The sequence below is a fragment of the Macaca thibetana genome, chromosome 12 (genome assembly GCF_024542745.1).
Source record: "Macaca thibetana thibetana isolate TM-01 chromosome 12, ASM2454274v1, whole genome shotgun sequence".
NCBI classification, from domain to species: domain Eukaryota; kingdom Metazoa; phylum Chordata; class Mammalia; order Primates; family Cercopithecidae; genus Macaca; species Macaca thibetana.
The window spans coordinates 82,705,069-82,721,518 of NC_065589.1; the positions used below are offsets into that span (position 1 = coordinate 82,705,069).

A 16,450-nucleotide genomic window follows, 5' to 3' on the forward strand; every position below is an offset into this window, starting at 1 on the left:
TAACAAAAGTTGAATGTTCTTACAGTTCTGGAGGTTAGAAGTCTAAAATTTAAGGTGTCATGACTTGCTTTTAAGGAGTTTGCTAGTACTTGTTCTTTTCATAAGTCTCTCTGACCTTCTGTTTACTAATCTAATCTAGAATTTTGCCTCAGATCAACATTGGCCTTTTCTGCCTTTAGTTTCTAGAATCTAGTTTCTCTGTTTTTTAAGGAATCTGAATAGCATTTAGCCATCCTATCAACAGCTCTCCTATTATGCAAGCTTTCTCAAAACAAGATTGGAAAATGCTTACTGACAGTCATACAGATAAGAAGCACTTTTAGCCCTTATCTCCATACCCAGACCCTGCGTTTGCCAAGTACAAGCAAAAGAACATCATCATCTGGGAAACAGTGGATTCAAGCTCTATTGAGGGTGAGGCATGTTACCTTTGTTTGGGATATGGTAATTGTAAGAAACTGATACTAAAGTAATTTTACAGCATTTGGTGCTCTTTATAGTTACGTTTTCATACAAAGATAATTCCTCTTTGATTTTCTTAAGTTTCAAGATTCTGAATTTTTGGAGCCGTACTGTCCTACCTCCACAATGATTGCTCATTTTTTCTGCAGTATCTAAGGACAGGGTAGTTTGCAGGCAAACCAGTAAGAAATCAATATTGGGGCCTATGTATCCTTTTCCATCAGATCCACTCTTACAGCTGTAACCATTGTCACAAGTGACCTTTGAGCCAAATGTCTAAGTTTAGAAACGTCAACTCTGCTGGCAGGCTGTGGTAGCATTCTCTTGCTTATACAGTCCAAGTGTGTCTTTTACTAGGGATATGTTTATATCCTATCCCCAAATTTTTTAGAGCTGAAGTGAGTAAAATAGATATCATTTTCTTTGTCAGTCTGTTCTTCAGACTGGCTTTTCAAGGTCACAGGGCAGTCAGGATTTATTACTTGAGAAAAGGATGGACTACGTTTGGAAATCAATATGCTGGTGCAGTGTTTTGGATCAAAGCCAACTAGTGTTCCATCTAAGAAATGTTCAATTTGACTCTTGCCTTTTTAGCTTGTATCAGAATCAAGAGAAATTTCTAGGTAACTTTGTATACTGTTTTAATAGCTTCAGATAACTCTGTTTTGCTTCAGAGAGGATGTTTACTTTTACTCTCTGTCACACTGTTCTTGTTTTGAATGAAGCAGTCATTTATGGTGTTCAGTGTTGGAGTTTAATGCATTCACTTTACAGATTCAGACACAGTTACTTGGTTGTGTATGTGTGTGTAAGATTTCCAGTTGTGTGATTTACTTTAAAAGGAGTGACAAATTTAGAGACAGTTGACAACAGTGTAGGAACGAAAAGCCTTTCTGGGTTTTTTGTGCACGTCCCCCACCCCCCTGCCCCGGCCCCTTATAGTTTTGTTTCTGCGGTGTTGGGTTGCGGGGGGCAGGGTGCTAATTTTTAATTCCATTTTAAGCACCTAAATTACCTTGCTTCCCTCCTGTGATTTTATGAGCTAAATTGGCATAAATTATAAGGTCATATTCATTTTCTAAGGCAAAATATATTTCCCTTCTCCTCACTGCTGCCATTTCCTTTTGAGGGGAAAATCATATTACATGTTTATATTTTATTCACTCAAACCAGTGTATGTTGAGAGGTTACAATATGCAAAAAAAAAAAAAAAAACACACACACACACAAAAACTGTGCTGAAAAGTAACAAAAAAGTTGGGTCTCTCTTTTCTCAACATTTTGCCACATTAGATCACATTGCTGTTAGGGTAAGAAGGTAGTCTAGGTAAATGCTTGCAAGTCCCAAGTAATTAGAATTAGAAGTGCCCTTAATTGAGGGGTATGGGAGAAAAGGATAACATTTATTAGTCATTGAATATTCATTATATGTCAAGCACTGTACTGGTCCTTTATGACAGTGCTGTGAGGGAGACATTATCATACCACTTTACAGATGAGGATCCTGAGGCCAGGCAACTAACTCCACCAGAGTCCCAGGGCTGCCCATTGGCCATATCAGCACTTGAGGACCGGTCTCTTTGGTGGCAACTCTGTCTTCTTTCCATTATAACATTGTCTTCCTTATGTTTCAGTAAAGTTAAGTAGTATATAAACACAAAGGTGACACTGTCAAAGCAAAGAAAATACATTACAGGTTTTGGTGGGGGAGGAAGAAAATTTAAGAAATAATTATTGTCAGTTCATAAATTCAATTCAGAAATAAAAGGCCACTTTCTATAATCAAATTGCCTTTGCTTTAAAAGTTGGACATTAATCAGTGTTTGAGACATTTAGGGATTCATTTTTATGATAAATAATATACATTTTACTTGCAAAATTTTGAGTTTCATTTTTGGCACATATTATTTTCCTCTGACATATTAGTACTTGGGAGCACTAATTTGGATCTGGCCATCTGTGACTGCATCCTTAAGTGCTGCAGTACAGTGACTTGTGGTAAAAATATTGCCATAAGATAATGTAAATGACCTTTTGTGTGCAATGTGCTCTTAAAAGACCATAAAATAGTGTAAAGCTACTTTACCTTGATTGCAGATCATAATAGACTTGATACTAAACTGTAATAGCAAGTCTGTATAATAAATCAAATGCTTTATAGTATACTTTTTATTTAGAAGAGAAGTTACAAGTTTTTCATAGAATATGGCAAAAAAAAATGCATCTTAGCGATTTTTAATGAGGTAGTTTTAGTGTTTTATATGAATTTTTTAGTCCCAGTTATACATACATTAAACAGCATCAATTGTCACCTTTATATACTATTTATAATGGATTCACCCAGGAATGTCGATAAGACAGATAAACAGGAATGGTTCTCAATTTAGTGAGAAAAGGTTATTAGTCTCAAAATCTGGGTAGAGATGACCAGTTTCATTTGTACTCTCAAAGGATGTGTTGATCTGAAAATTTCAAAGTTATGAAAAATCAAGTATGTAGATGTCTCTATCTTCTCTTGAAAAAAATGTGATACTTTGTCCCAATGCTTATGTAATTCATTCTTTATCAGCTCACATGCTGTAAGGCAGCTAGGCTAGCTGAGGGTTAGACCACATGAGGATTGTCTGAACTTCTGCTAAATCACCTCAGATCTGCAGGCTCTGCGTCTGTGGCTGGAGCTGAAATTGTTTTCCTTTCCAGGACAGTTCGGAAAAGTGAACTTTGGGATTCCTTTTCTCCATCTTCTAAATTCACAGAGACAAGCCACTGGCTTTCCATTGCACAGATACCATGGATTATTTTTCTCAGATGTCAAGTTAAGCATTTAAGCCTTCTTCAAAGAAATCCTTTGTCTTTAATCTCTCCTGCCCTGTAGAGCCTTTCCATTCACCCACTCTGTCTCATCATCCCTCATTGTAATTTCTTGAACTTAAGTGTTATTGCCAAAGTACAAAAAGCAAGAAAATAAATAAAATGTGGCATCTCTTTCTGCTAATCCTGGACATGAAATTTTCGTTAATCTTGCTAAAATAATTGCTCTTGTGATTTCATTCTACAGTTCCAAATCCTCCAGCCTCATTCTGTTCTCTCTGTCCTTTTCTTAGAATGCAGAGTCCTCCAAGACCTTTGGAGACTTAAACTTCCATAACTCACTACATAGGTTTACATTAGATTCTTTATTGTCCTACAGAGCCCACCTAGATTTTTGTTTTCCCCAGTTTTTCTTACTCAACTTGACCTTCCCTCTATGTTTATGCCTCCTCTATTTAGCATCCATCATACAGGGTCTCATATTTTTAGTTATTTTTTAGTATTAAAAGTTTTTTTACATCCCCCAAATGACTGTCCTCCTTAATGGTAGGTTTGGCATCTGCTGTATTTTTCATAGGCCTTGAAAGGGCATACTGTAAACATGCTATGAATATTTGTGAGTTGATTCCTTGGTTTAATTCTCCTTTCTTGACTGTACTTATCTTTCCTGTAATCCCTTCACCTTCAGTGCCTGGTTTTCAGTTGTTTCTGACCTTTAGGTCTGCAGTAGCTCTTCTTGCCGAGCATTCTCCTTTAAACCCTGGCTTCAATTCCAGCTGCGTAAGATGTAGCTTCCTGTTCTGTATACACCAGGAATCTTTTATTCACAAAGGTACACTCAGCCATATAACACAAGTGGAAGGGGCAGTTATCTAATGTAAGAGTTAGGCCAGAACAACCAAATGAAATGGGGAATATCTTTCTATACCCTTAATTTTTGTGTCTTGGAAGTAGAAACATTGAAAATCTTCAGGGCAAAAGAGGTAAATGTCTTATAAAATTTATTTGATTTTGATTGCCTAATAAATTTTTACATCTTCTGTCTCATCTCCAAATACCACTGTACATACCAAGTAAATAAAGGAAATAAAACCAGCTGAATTATTCCAGGTAGTGAGAATTCAGAATAACATGGGTAATGACTCTTTCTACTATTTTTAGGCCTCATTCTCCAAAAAACTTTATTTGCTAAATAGATATAATATATACTTTGTGTTCCTTCCCCTATCCAACCACTGTTAAAAGAGCTAAAGCAAGTTTTAGGAAATCCCCTTTGTCTGGGAGGCCATTGAAAAAACAAAGCAGCCAAAAAAGTGAGTTAGAAAACTGCATTCATCTGTGTGTATATGTGTGAGGGTGTGTATTGTACTTTTTCTTTTTTCACAGCAACTCCAAAATAACGAGAGGGGGTTTGGCTTGTAGTCCTCAAATTCACTTCCCTCTAATAGATACGTTAGTTATTCCTTTTAAGCTTTAAAGCCAGTCCTGCCGACCCCTCACTGAGGCATATACTCTATTGGGCATGTTATTCCAAGATAGACCAATGTCATGTATCCAGAAGGTCTTTAGGCAGGTAACTTCTTCCTGAATGTCGTCACCATCTGTCTTAAGGACCTTAGCAATTACAGAGTCCACCCTCATCCTCTTACTCTTTTGGAGCTGTGCAGAGTCAAACTGGGAATTACTTTCAATCTGTGGAACAATCTGTGGTTGGTGACCCAAGTTTCTACAGCTGTCAATATGCTTGGCCTTTAAACTACAAAGCAAACGTTCTGCCTCCCATCTTTGCTACTTAGTTGTGTAACCTTGAATACGTCCCTTACTCACTCTGCTCCTGAGTTTCACATCTACAAAGTAGGAGTAATACTCCACCTCTCCAAAAGATTGTTATGAAGATTAAAATAATTATATAAGTTTTATATATATATAAAACTTAGAATTTATATATATATATATAATTTAGAATAGTGCCTGGCATAGGGTAGGAGCTATATACCTGTAAGTAATTACTTTTATTATTCCCCTGAATTAACTCATGAGGTCATACGTTTTCCCATGTTGATATTTTGTTTTTCTCTTCTTTTTCTCATTTCAATCCCCTGTCCCTCCTACTTGCTGATTATGGTCATTTACATAGGCACAGCATCTTTTACGGGATGCGTAAATCCCTGTTTGTCCTTCAGGAGCAGTTATTATGAAAACTATCATCCTATATGCATGAGCAATATCCTGCCCTTTCTCAAAGTTAAAGTATCTTTTTTGTTTAGACATATCCCTTTTTTTTTTTTTTTTTTTACTGTTTTTTAAACACACCCATTGTGTTTTCAGGTTTAATAATGTTCATAAAATATTCTAAAACTAGCACAAGCACTGCAAATGACCCCATGTGCCTTAAATGAATTTACAACTGAAATGACCAATATTAAAATAACTTAACAACCATTATCGCCATCTGTTGGTGGTGGTTGGAGTGGACTCCACTCTCCAGAGCTTTGGCTTATAACTGGGACTCTTCAAAAGCTGCACGTTCCCTAGCACACAGGAAAATTGTGTGTGTGTGTGTGTGTGCGCGCGCGCGCGTGCGCGCACATGCATGTGTGCACATGTACACACACACACACATTTTTACATTTGTATGTGCACATTGGATAAAGTCTATAATGATATGCACCAATAATCATATCCAGGACTTCAGGTGATTTTAATTTTTCAACCTACTTTTCTGTGTCTTCTAATTACAATAAGCTTGTGTTTCTTTTGTAAATATAAATTACCAAAAAGGTAGAATTTAGGAGGAACTAAGTGATGGAAGCAAAGGAGAAAATTAAGCTTTATATACTAATTGCAAACTAAGATACACGTAAATTTTATATTATAGCAGATGAAAGAGGAGATCTAAATGGAAGTAAAGAAATGAGTAAAACTGTGGTGCAAACTAAGGAAGTTTTAGTAAATTCTAAGCAAAAGGTTTTATTAGCCAGGTTCACTTGGGCCGAGAGATTTGAACATGAACTTTTACCTGTTATCCTCTCCCTTTGAAATTCATGTTATTGTATAGTCATGTCTCTTAATTATTCTTTATCTTTTTACTGTCAGAGCTTGCTCTGGAGTAGATTATCTACTTTTAGTGAAGAATATTGTAATCTGGGTAGCTGAGGCTGTGGTCTAACCCAGTTACTCTGAAGCCAGATAAAACCCAAAGAATCTTCATAGTCACTCTTTTTTTTTTTTTTTCCCATAAAATTCTACACCATGCTGCTGTTTGGTCATGCACTTTCTTGGTGTCCTTAGAGTGTGAATTCCACCAGTCAGGAGGCCTGTTTCTCCTAGTACATCATATGTCCCTTATTCCGTAACAATGAGTTTTTTTTAAGCATGGGGTCTCACTCTGTCACCCAGGCTGGAGTGCAGTTACGCGATCCTGGCTCACTGCAACCTCTGCCTCCCAGGCCCAAGTGATCCTCCCAACCTCAGCTTCCTTAGTAGCTGGGACTACAGGCACACCACCACGCCCAACTAATTTGTATATTGTTTATCAAGAGGGGGTTTTGCCACATTGCCCAGGCTGGTCTCGATCTCCTGAGCTCAAGCAGTCTGCCCTCCTCACCCTCCCAAAGTGCTGGGATTACAGGCGTGAGCCACTGTGCCTGGTTGATGATTATAAATAAATAAATAAATATTAAGCTACAGATAGGAGCAAGGGTAGGTGAAGATCTGGTTGCTTTGTGAATTTGTACCCAGATGTCTGTTACTCTTACAGGCATTGGTGATTGACAACAGAATTAGACTAAATGTTAACTGTCTATAACAGCTCCCCCTCACCCCTCACTTTAAATCTTACTGCAAGTAAAATGAGTAGAGAGAGATGATGACTGCTGTGAACCCTCCCACTCCTTATCCCAGTCCCTGAGGTGCCATTTGATATAAGGCTCCTCCTTATATTCTAGATCTGGACCTTTCCTGGCCCTTTTCTCATGACATCAAAAACTATTGGTTCTATACTCCAGTGACACAATAAGGTATCCAAGTCACCCACTGAGGAGCTAACTTAGCTAGGGCCTGACGGATTTCAGCGGTGCATCTTCCAGTTCTGGGGTCTGTATTTGAATGGTAGCCTCTTGTGCTGGGAGTGGTATAATTGAGTGGACAGCCCAAAAGAAGAATGTTTTAGGAAAGGGAAACCCTTCAGTACCTTAGGTAAATCCAAATAAGCAGCTTCCTGTGCCATTTGTTTGCAGAAGGCCAGTATGCAGCTGCCCCACAGACAGAGTGGAATCTGTTTTCTGATATTCTGTGAAATCACAGTCTTTCAGTCTTAGCCCACAAATTGCAAGGAAAACCACAATAGAAAGTAAAACTGATAAATGTCAGAAATCATTCTTTTTCTGCTCAGCATCCTCTGTCTTGTTACTCCTCTTTCAACCGTAAGCCACATGTTTATTTCTTATGTTTGAAACGAACAAGTAAAAAATTGCCTGTGCTTAGAAAATGAGTATTTCAGTACCATACAAACCTTCCATTACTCTTCTACTTCCATACTCAGAGGTCATTGTTTCTCACAATCATTTCATTGATAAGTTGCCGTGAAAATTTACTCGTTTGTGAGCTCCGGGATTTCAGGCAAGGTGTAATGCTCAAAACTTGTATGAGCTTTTTGTTTTCTCATATGCACAAATGGGAATAATAACACCTACCTCATAAGATTGTTGTGAAGTTAATTAAATAGGAGCATACATGCAAAGTACCTGGCACAGTGCCTAGGACATAAGTAGGAAGTCAAAAAATGTAATGCCCTTTCTAGTTTCTTAGAAAATAGCCAGCCAAATAGTTGAAGAGATTAGGGATAGTTTCATGGAAAAGATAACGTTTGAACAGGTTCTTCAAGTTCAAGCATAGGTAGAATAGGGTAATGGAGAGATGTTTAAAGTGATATTTAAGGTAAATTAATGCAACAGACAGGGTTGAAAGGCTGGATGCAGGGAGAACTATTATGTGTTTTTTGCATGTGTCTAGGAACAGTGAAGGGAGAAAGTGAATGTTGGAAACATATCAAAGGCAAAACTCAGAACTGAGTTATTGATCACCTGGATACAGGAATTACTGAGTTAGTGATGGCACAAGGACCCCGAGCTTGGTAGGAGATGGGGAGAGTGACAGTGCTAGTGAATGAAAAGAGATGAGAGAGACAGGGAAAGCCATGTTTGGGGTACCTATTGAAGATGAGATTTAGAAAGTGATGGGCTTGATATTTCACTACTTAAATATTTCACTAGATATTTAAGAATCCTAATAAAATATTAAGTTATTTAAGTGGAAAGAGGAAGAGAGAAAAACCAAAGCTTTGGTGATTTTAAAAAAACACATATACACACACAAGAACTGGGCAGCATCAGGAGATTGATTAATTAAAACTGTGGCACTGAATGAATTTCCTAAGAGAAGAAACAGTTAAAGACCAAATATTAAACTTGATGAAAGTACTCAGTTAAGGAAGGCGAAGAGGAAGTTGAATGGGCGAAGAACCCCTGAAAGAGGACTGTGAAAGATGGAATGAGATTAGGGAGTACCTGCCACAGAGAAGGGAGGTGCACTGGCATAGCGGACTCATGCCAGACGTAGCAAAGAGGCTGAGAGGGTGTGGTGTGGCTTGCATTCAGCACTACTGAGCCTTTTCTCTTTGCCTACTTCCTCATTCCCCTTTCTCCATGCCTTTTCCTGTCTTTCCCATCATTAAATGTTGAAAGCAGAACTAGAAGTGTCGAAAGCCAACCCTTTACCTTCCTTCTCCTAAGTAGCCTTTCTTCTGTTTGGTTTACAAAATGCCCTGAACTCGGAGAGCTCAAGCAGCCTCTTAATCACTGTGACTCTCAATCTCTTTACCCCAAATTGGCGTCATACCTACCATCCCCGCTGCTTTTGGAAAAATATGAAACAGGGATACAATCTAGAAGTGCTTTTGTCAAGGACTTGTGCACACAAGTATCTTTGTCCATTTTTTGTGTTCCTATAAAGGAACACTTAAAGCTAGGTAATTTATTAAAAGAAAAGGTTTATTTGCTTCGTGGTTCTGCAGGTTTTACAAGAAGCATGGCACCAGCACTTGCTGCTTGTGAGGGCCTCAGGAAGCTTCCACTCCTGGCAGAAGGCAAAGGGGAGAAGGTGTGTGCAGAGATCACATAGATAAAGAGAAAACAGAGGAGGGAGGTGCCAGGCCCTTTGCACTGGAACTAATAGAGCAAGAACTCACTACCACAAGGATGGCACCAAGCTATTCATGAGGGATCCACCCTCACATCCTAGACACCTTTCATTAAGCCTGATCTCCAACATTGGGAGTTTTTGTTTGGTTTGTTTTGAGACAGGGTCTCACTCTGTTACCCAGACTGGAGTACAGTGATGAGATCACAGCTTACTGCAACCTCTGCCTCCCAGGCTAAAGCGACCCTCCCACCTCAGCCTCCTAAGTAGCAGGGACTACAGGCCCCACACCACCATGCCCAACCAAATTTTGTGCTTTGGGCGGGTGGAGACGGGGTTTTGCCATGTTGCCCAGCCTGGTCTCGAACTCTAGGGCTCAAGCCATCCCCTGGCCTTGGCCTTCCAAAGTGCTGGGATTACAGGCATGAGCCACCATGCTCAGCTGGGAATCATATTCTAACATGAGATTTGGGTGGGTGAAATATCCAAACGATAGGAGCTGGTAAATATCAAGCATATAACCTAGGTAGATAGATGGTTGCTGAAAGGTTGTCTTTAAATCACTTATTTTTTTCTCATTTGTAGATTTTTATAGATTATTTCTTTGTAAGCCTAGTGATCTGTGTTAATGTTGTTAAAATGCTCACAGTCTCAACAGGGAATTGAAGGTGTTTGTGCAGCATTATGCCTCTTAGATGTAATTGTCATTTGAACCTGAAATTATCTTTACTTTTATGCTAGTTAGTAATAATTTGATTACACGGAGTGAACATAGGGAAGATTAACTATAGGAGAGAAGTGGTTCAAGGTATTTTTTTTTCTTCCAGATAAATATATTTCAGCTTGTTTCAGTGCATAAAATACAAGTCTGTAATATTCACAGTGGCTTAAAATGCTACAAAATACTTCCATTTCCTAAAAAAATGTAATATGCTTTTTAGTCCTCAAAATCATTCATGAGAAAATTAAAGTAGAGCAAATGTGGAATTTTCGAAGTTAATATCTAGGAAAGTAGACTGTAAATGAGGAAACCTGAGACTCAGATGCATCAAGTAAGTTACGTGCATTTCCCAGAGTCTTACTTTGATTTGTTTTGTTTTGTTTTGTTTTTGAGATGGAGTTTCGCTCTGTTACCCAGGGTGGAGTGCAGTGGTGCGATCTGGGCTCACTGCAACCTCCGCCTTCCCAGTTCATGCGATTCTCCTGTCTCAGCCTCCCAAGTAGCTGGTACTACAGGCATGCACTACCACACCCAGCTAATTTTTTGTATTTTTAGTAGAGAGAGGATTGCCATGTTGGTCAGGCTGGTCTCAAACTCCTAGCCACAAGTGATCCACCTGCCTCGCCCTCCCAAAGTGCTGGGATTACAGGTGTGAGCCACCACACCCAGCCTTACTTTGATTTTTAAGAAACAATTTTAAAAGTTATCTTTCCCAGTAATGGGATGGCTGGGTCATATGGTACATCTAGTTCTAGATCCTTGAGGAATCGCCATACTGTTTTCCATAATGGTTGAACTAGTTTACAATCCCACCAACAGTGTAAAAGCGTTCCTATTTCTCCACATCCTCTCCAGCACCTGTTGTTTCCTGACTTTTTAATGATCGCCATTCTAACTGGTGTGAGATGGTATCTCATTGTGGTTTTGATTTGCATTTCTCTGATGGCCAGTGATGATGAGCATTTTTTCATGTGTCTGTTGGCTGTATGAATGTCTTCTTTTGAGAAATGTCTGTTCATATCCTTTGCCCACTTTTTGATGGGGTTGTTTGTTTTTTTCTTGTAAATTTGTTTGAGTTCTTTGTAGGTTCTGGATATTAGCCCTTTGTCAGATGAGTAGATTGCAAAAATTTTCTCCCATTCTGTAGGTTGCCTGTTCACTCTGATGGTAGTTTCTTTTGCTGTGCAGAAGCTCTTTAGTTTAATTAGATCCCATTTGTCAATTTTGGCTTTTGCTGCTGTTGCTTTTGGTGTTTTAGACATGAAGTCTTTGCCCATGCCTATGTCCTGAATGGTACTACCTAGGTTTTCCTCTAGGATTTTTATGGTATTAGGTCTAACATTTAAGTCTCTAATCCATCTTGAATTAATTTTCGTATAAGGAGTAAGGAAAGGATCCAGTTTCAGCTTTCTACTTATGGCTAGCCAATTTTCCCAGCACCATTTATTAAATAGGGAATCCTTTCCCCATTTCTTGTTTCTCTCAGGTTTGTCAAAGATCAGATGGCTGTAGATGTGTGGTATTATTTCTGAGGACTCTGTTCTGTTCCATTGGTCTATATCTCTGTTTTGGTACCAGTACCATGCTGTTTTGGTTACTGTAGCCTTGTAGTATAGTTTGAAGTCAGGTAGCGTGATGCCTCCAGCTTTGTTCTTTTGACTTAGGATTGTCTTGGAGATGCGGGCTCTTTTTTGGTTCCATATGAACTTTAAAGCAGTTTTTTCCAATTCTGTGAAGAAACTCATTGGTAGCTTGATGGGGATGGCATTGAATCTATAAATAACCTTGGGCAGTATGGCCATTTTCACGACATTGATTCTTCCTATCCATGAGCATGGTATGTTCTTCCATTTGTTTGTGTCCTCTTTTATTTCACTGAGCAGTGGTTTGTAGTTCTCCTTGAAGAGGTCCTTTACATCCCTTGTAAGTTGGATTCCTAGGTATTTGATTCTCTTTGAAGCAATTGTGAATGGAAGTTCATTCATGATTTGGCTCTCTGTTTGTCTGTTACTGGTGTATATGAATGCTTGTGATTTTTGCACATTAATTTTGTATCCTGAGACTTTGCTGAAGTTGCTTATCAGCTTAAGGAGATTTTGGGCTGAGACAATGGGGTTTTCTAAATATACAATCATGTCATCTGCAAACAGGGACAATTTGACTTCTTCTTTTCCTAACTGAAAAGGATTATAAATTATGCTGCTATAAAGACACATGCACACGTATGTTTATTGCAGTACTATTCACAATAGCAAAGACTTGGAATCAACCCAAATGTCCATCAGTGACAGATTGGATTAAGAAAATGTGGCACATATACACCATGGAATACTATGCAGCCATCAAAAAGGATGAGTTTGTGTCCTTTGTAGGGACATGGATGCAGCTGGAAACCATCATTCTTAGCAAACTATCACAAGAACAGAAAACCAAACACCGCATGTTCTCACTCATAGGTGGGAACTGAACAATGAGATCACTTGGACTCAGGAAGGGGAACATCACACACCGGGGCCTATCATGGGGAGGGGGGAGGGGGGAGGGATTGCATTGGGATTTATACCTGATGTAAATGACGAGTTGATGGGTGCAGCATACCAACATGGCACAAGTATACATATGTAACAAACCTGCACGTTATGCACATGTACCCTACAACTTAAAGTATAATAATAATAAATAAATTTTAAAAAAAAAGTTATCTTTCAAATTTTTTCCCCTCAGTTTTTAGAAGGCAAGCATAGATAACAGTGCTTTTCCTTATGGTATGTTCACTATGGAGAGAGTATGGGGTTCAGTTCATATTTACATTATACTGTCACTTCATTTTCAGTAGCAGTATGCTAAATTTTAATGTTCTTAATTTTTCCTATATTCCCCAGCATCTATGACACATAAAGGAATCTGAACGTATTTCTCTTAGAAACTTCATGAAATTAATGATTAATCCCTGATTAATTCTTATATTCTTCATTATATTCTTGATTGCCCATTTCTTAGACACATATGCATGCACACAAGTTAGTGAGTTTACTGTATAATTATTATTACTGAATTACACGTGGTGTAAATAAGTGTATTTATGAACAGTTATAAAAGTCCTCAGTAAAAAGGATCTGTTTGGCACCATTAAGTGTGTTAAACATAAACATGCGCTCACACCTGCCCTTCTGTGGCGATATGGATCCTTGCAGTGCTGTCCATGGAACCAAAATGAATAGAATAATGCAAGCAGTTTTTCCCCATTACTATTTCATAAAAGCTGTGTGGATCATAGGAGAGTACTTTCCTGTTAGAATTCTATAGCCTTGCATTTGGCTTTGTATTTTACCACTGACATTATTAGAAGAAAATATTTTGTATAGAGTCCACATCCCATGTTTCTGTCCTAAGATTGTCAGGTAAGTACCTGATTTCTTCAAAGTTGAACTTCAAACTACAATCCCACGATTCAAACGAGAGGCCTAGCCATTCCCTTTTTTTCAGTTTTGAGTTTAGAATTCTCATTTCCTGTCTCTTAGTAAAGAACATTTTGTACTTTAAAGTTTGCAGATGTTTGAAAAGGACGTGTGTTCTTTGGATTTAGGCATTAATAAGGGTTCCTTATAACTTCTTTTTCTTTCTTTTCTTTTTTTCCTTTTTTTTTTTTTTTCTTTTTTTTTTAGATATGGGAAAATAGTCTCCACAAAGGCAATTTTGGATAAGACAACGAACAAATGCAAAGGTATGTTTTCTTGGCTGGTTATTTGGTAAATGATAGCTTTAGAAAAATGATGGAATTTAAAACCTGATCTTTGGTTCAAAACCACCTTCATTTTATTAAAAACCAGATCTTATATATCACCCAGTTTCTGTCTTGCACAGTGTCAGCATATTGCTTACGTTTGTCCCTGGTTGGGTTTTGGCTACAAACCCAACAGCAGCTAGCAGTTTGCCAGAATTCCAGATTTGACGCCAGTAGAGTTAACATGCAAAATACTGGTTGGCATTTAGCCCTTGCTTTTGAAAGGGGAGTAGAGTTAGAAAATAGCTTTTCTTTCCTGAGCCTGAGGAGATTAGAGCTGCTTACTGAAGACCACTGGACTGTACTAAAGAACTGAAAAGATTACATATTGTGCAAATTGGCTCTATTAATTAGAATAGAGTAGTTTTAAGCAGTACTTAATTACATGTTTCAATACTCCCAATTGTTCTCTGCTGAATGCCTGTTGACAATATTGGCAGCGGGGAGGAGAGAACCATTTTCACTGACCAAATTGTAATAGGGAGGGGAGGTCATGCGCCCCTTTGAAATATGCTGCTGCATTAATTTGATGCACTGACCTTCAGTTTTCCATGTAATTAGGATGAGATCATCCAGCCCCATGTGCTGGAAGAGGAGGCGTCTACAGTAAGCAGCACTGATGCTCTGTGGTTCTGACTTTTAATGATCCAGCATCTTAACAATAGACATGTGATTTCTAGGAAAAGGGAAGAATAGAGTCAGCTGACTTTGAATCTAACTACTGACCCCATGAACTGAAATAAGTTGACAGGAATAGGCAGAGAAGGCAAATCTCCTCATTAATTAGACCCCAGTTTTTCAAGTAGTGGTGACGGGGCAGTGGCTTAGCACAATCTGAAAAAGGCAGAGAACATAAATGAACCCTATGGTAGGGGCCTCTCCTTATAAGCCAAGCATTTCCTTTAATCTAGACTTGAAGTGGTTCATTGTATTTCTGTCTCTTCTTCAAAGTGCCTAAATTTAAAGGAGCTATTGTAGCAAATAACTAAGCCCATGTTTAATCAACATGGCACATTAAGGCAATTTTGCCTTGGGACAGTGAATAGAACGTGCTTTATGTAGAGTCGTACCCAGTAAATATTTTAAATGAATTAAACTAGAGAGAGTCAAATTGTAGACTGAAATGCATATACTTAGTTTCCAAGATTAGTCTTATTTAACATTTATAAATGATTTGGGAGAGCAGAGACACAGAAAGAAATCTTTTGGTTTTATAAAGAAAAACAGACTCTTGCAGGCATACAAATAGGAAGCTGATCACCAACATCACTTTGAAACTAGAGAGAAATCAGAGTAGACGAGTGGTTTCATCCATACCCTACCTCATCTCTTTTTCTTCCCCATCCCAAAAGAAAGTTTACATGTTGGCTCAGTGTGTTAAAAAGCAGAGCTGCCCTAATTAAGTAAAAGAAAGGACCCAGAGGTTGAATTCTTCACCACATCCCTGAACTGAAAGCCACACTATTTTACACTCTGCTCCAAAAGCAACCTATTCCATAGAAGCCTTTTCAAATTGCTCTACATGATCTAGAAAAGGTATGGGAAAAAATAAACTAATGCTAAATCTAACATGTTGTCATAATACAAACCCTTAACAGTTGGTAAGGGTCCATAGTAGAGAGATTTATGAACTTCTAACTAAGGGTAGGACTAATTCAGAACTGATTTTAGACACAAGAAGTCTCCTGGATAACTTCCTTTAAAGTGGGTCTTGGGAGACACTGCTTTTGGGTATGTGGGCAGCAATAGAAACCTTCCAGGGCTCTCTGCTTCACACAAGCCTCCCAGCAATAGGTGTCAACAGATATCTGGTGGGTTGAGACGGTGGTTGAGTGAGTGAGTGGAGAGGGTAAGAGTGGGTTTATAAAATCCTAGAAGCAAGAAAAAAGTAATTTCAGGACAAATGAGAAGAAATAACACTTAACTTAGCTCATAATAAAGTTAGATAACATGTTACCCAAGATGACGTGATAGGTAGATAGATAGGCATATAGATGATTGATAAATGAATATAAAATAAATGCATAAAAGATTATAGAATATTAATGTAAATGAAAGCTACTTGTGTTATATACTAATTTTTTAAGATTAAGCAGATCAAAGGACTTTATGTATGGCAATGAGAGATCTTAGAGGGTTACAGAACACTTTTTGCCACAAAACATATGTTTGGAACATGTATTTTCAAGATAATTAAGCTGAAGGAAGTATTAGAAAAACATGTACCTAAGTTATTAAATTTTAAAATTCACAATTCAGTTGCTATTTTACATTTCAATTTCTCTCAAAGTTTAGCCAACAAAAGGCATTTCTAGGCCCTCCAATACTGGTAAATGTGGCAGTTCAGGACACACAAAAAAAAAGCTCACAAAGATTGGTTATGAAATTGATTGATTATTTATACTTACAGAAGTGCATGTAAGACCAGAACACTTACACACATTAGCAAAATTAGTTTCAGGATGAATTAGACT

At 38.1% G+C, this 16,450-nt stretch overlaps 2 protein-coding genes across 11 annotated transcripts in view; one reads left to right on the forward strand and one right to left on the reverse strand.

The window, feature by feature from the left end:
- Window positions 1-1,390, reverse strand: part of TANK (TRAF family member associated NFKB activator) — an 898,382-nt gene extending 896,992 nt beyond the window's left edge. Inside the window, exon 1 of the mRNA XM_050752276.1 lies at window positions 1,381-1,390. The gene's annotated coding sequence lies outside the window, so the exon portion shown is untranslated. The remainder of the gene's footprint in view (window positions 1-1,380) is intronic.
- The window catches only part of RBMS1 (RNA binding motif single stranded interacting protein 1), a 231,641-nt gene that overhangs the window by 158,270 nt on the left and 56,921 nt on the right, over window positions 1-16,450 (forward strand). For all 10 annotated transcript variants that reach the window (XR_007718381.1, XM_050752283.1, XM_050752280.1 and 7 more), the window contains exon 3: window positions 13,858-13,916. Coding sequence is in view for 9 of the 10 variants with exons in the window: in XM_050752283.1 (XP_050608240.1) it covers window positions 13,858-13,916 (59 nt within the window). In the remaining variant the exon portion in view is untranslated. The remainder of the gene's footprint in view (window positions 1-13,857; window positions 13,917-16,450) is intronic.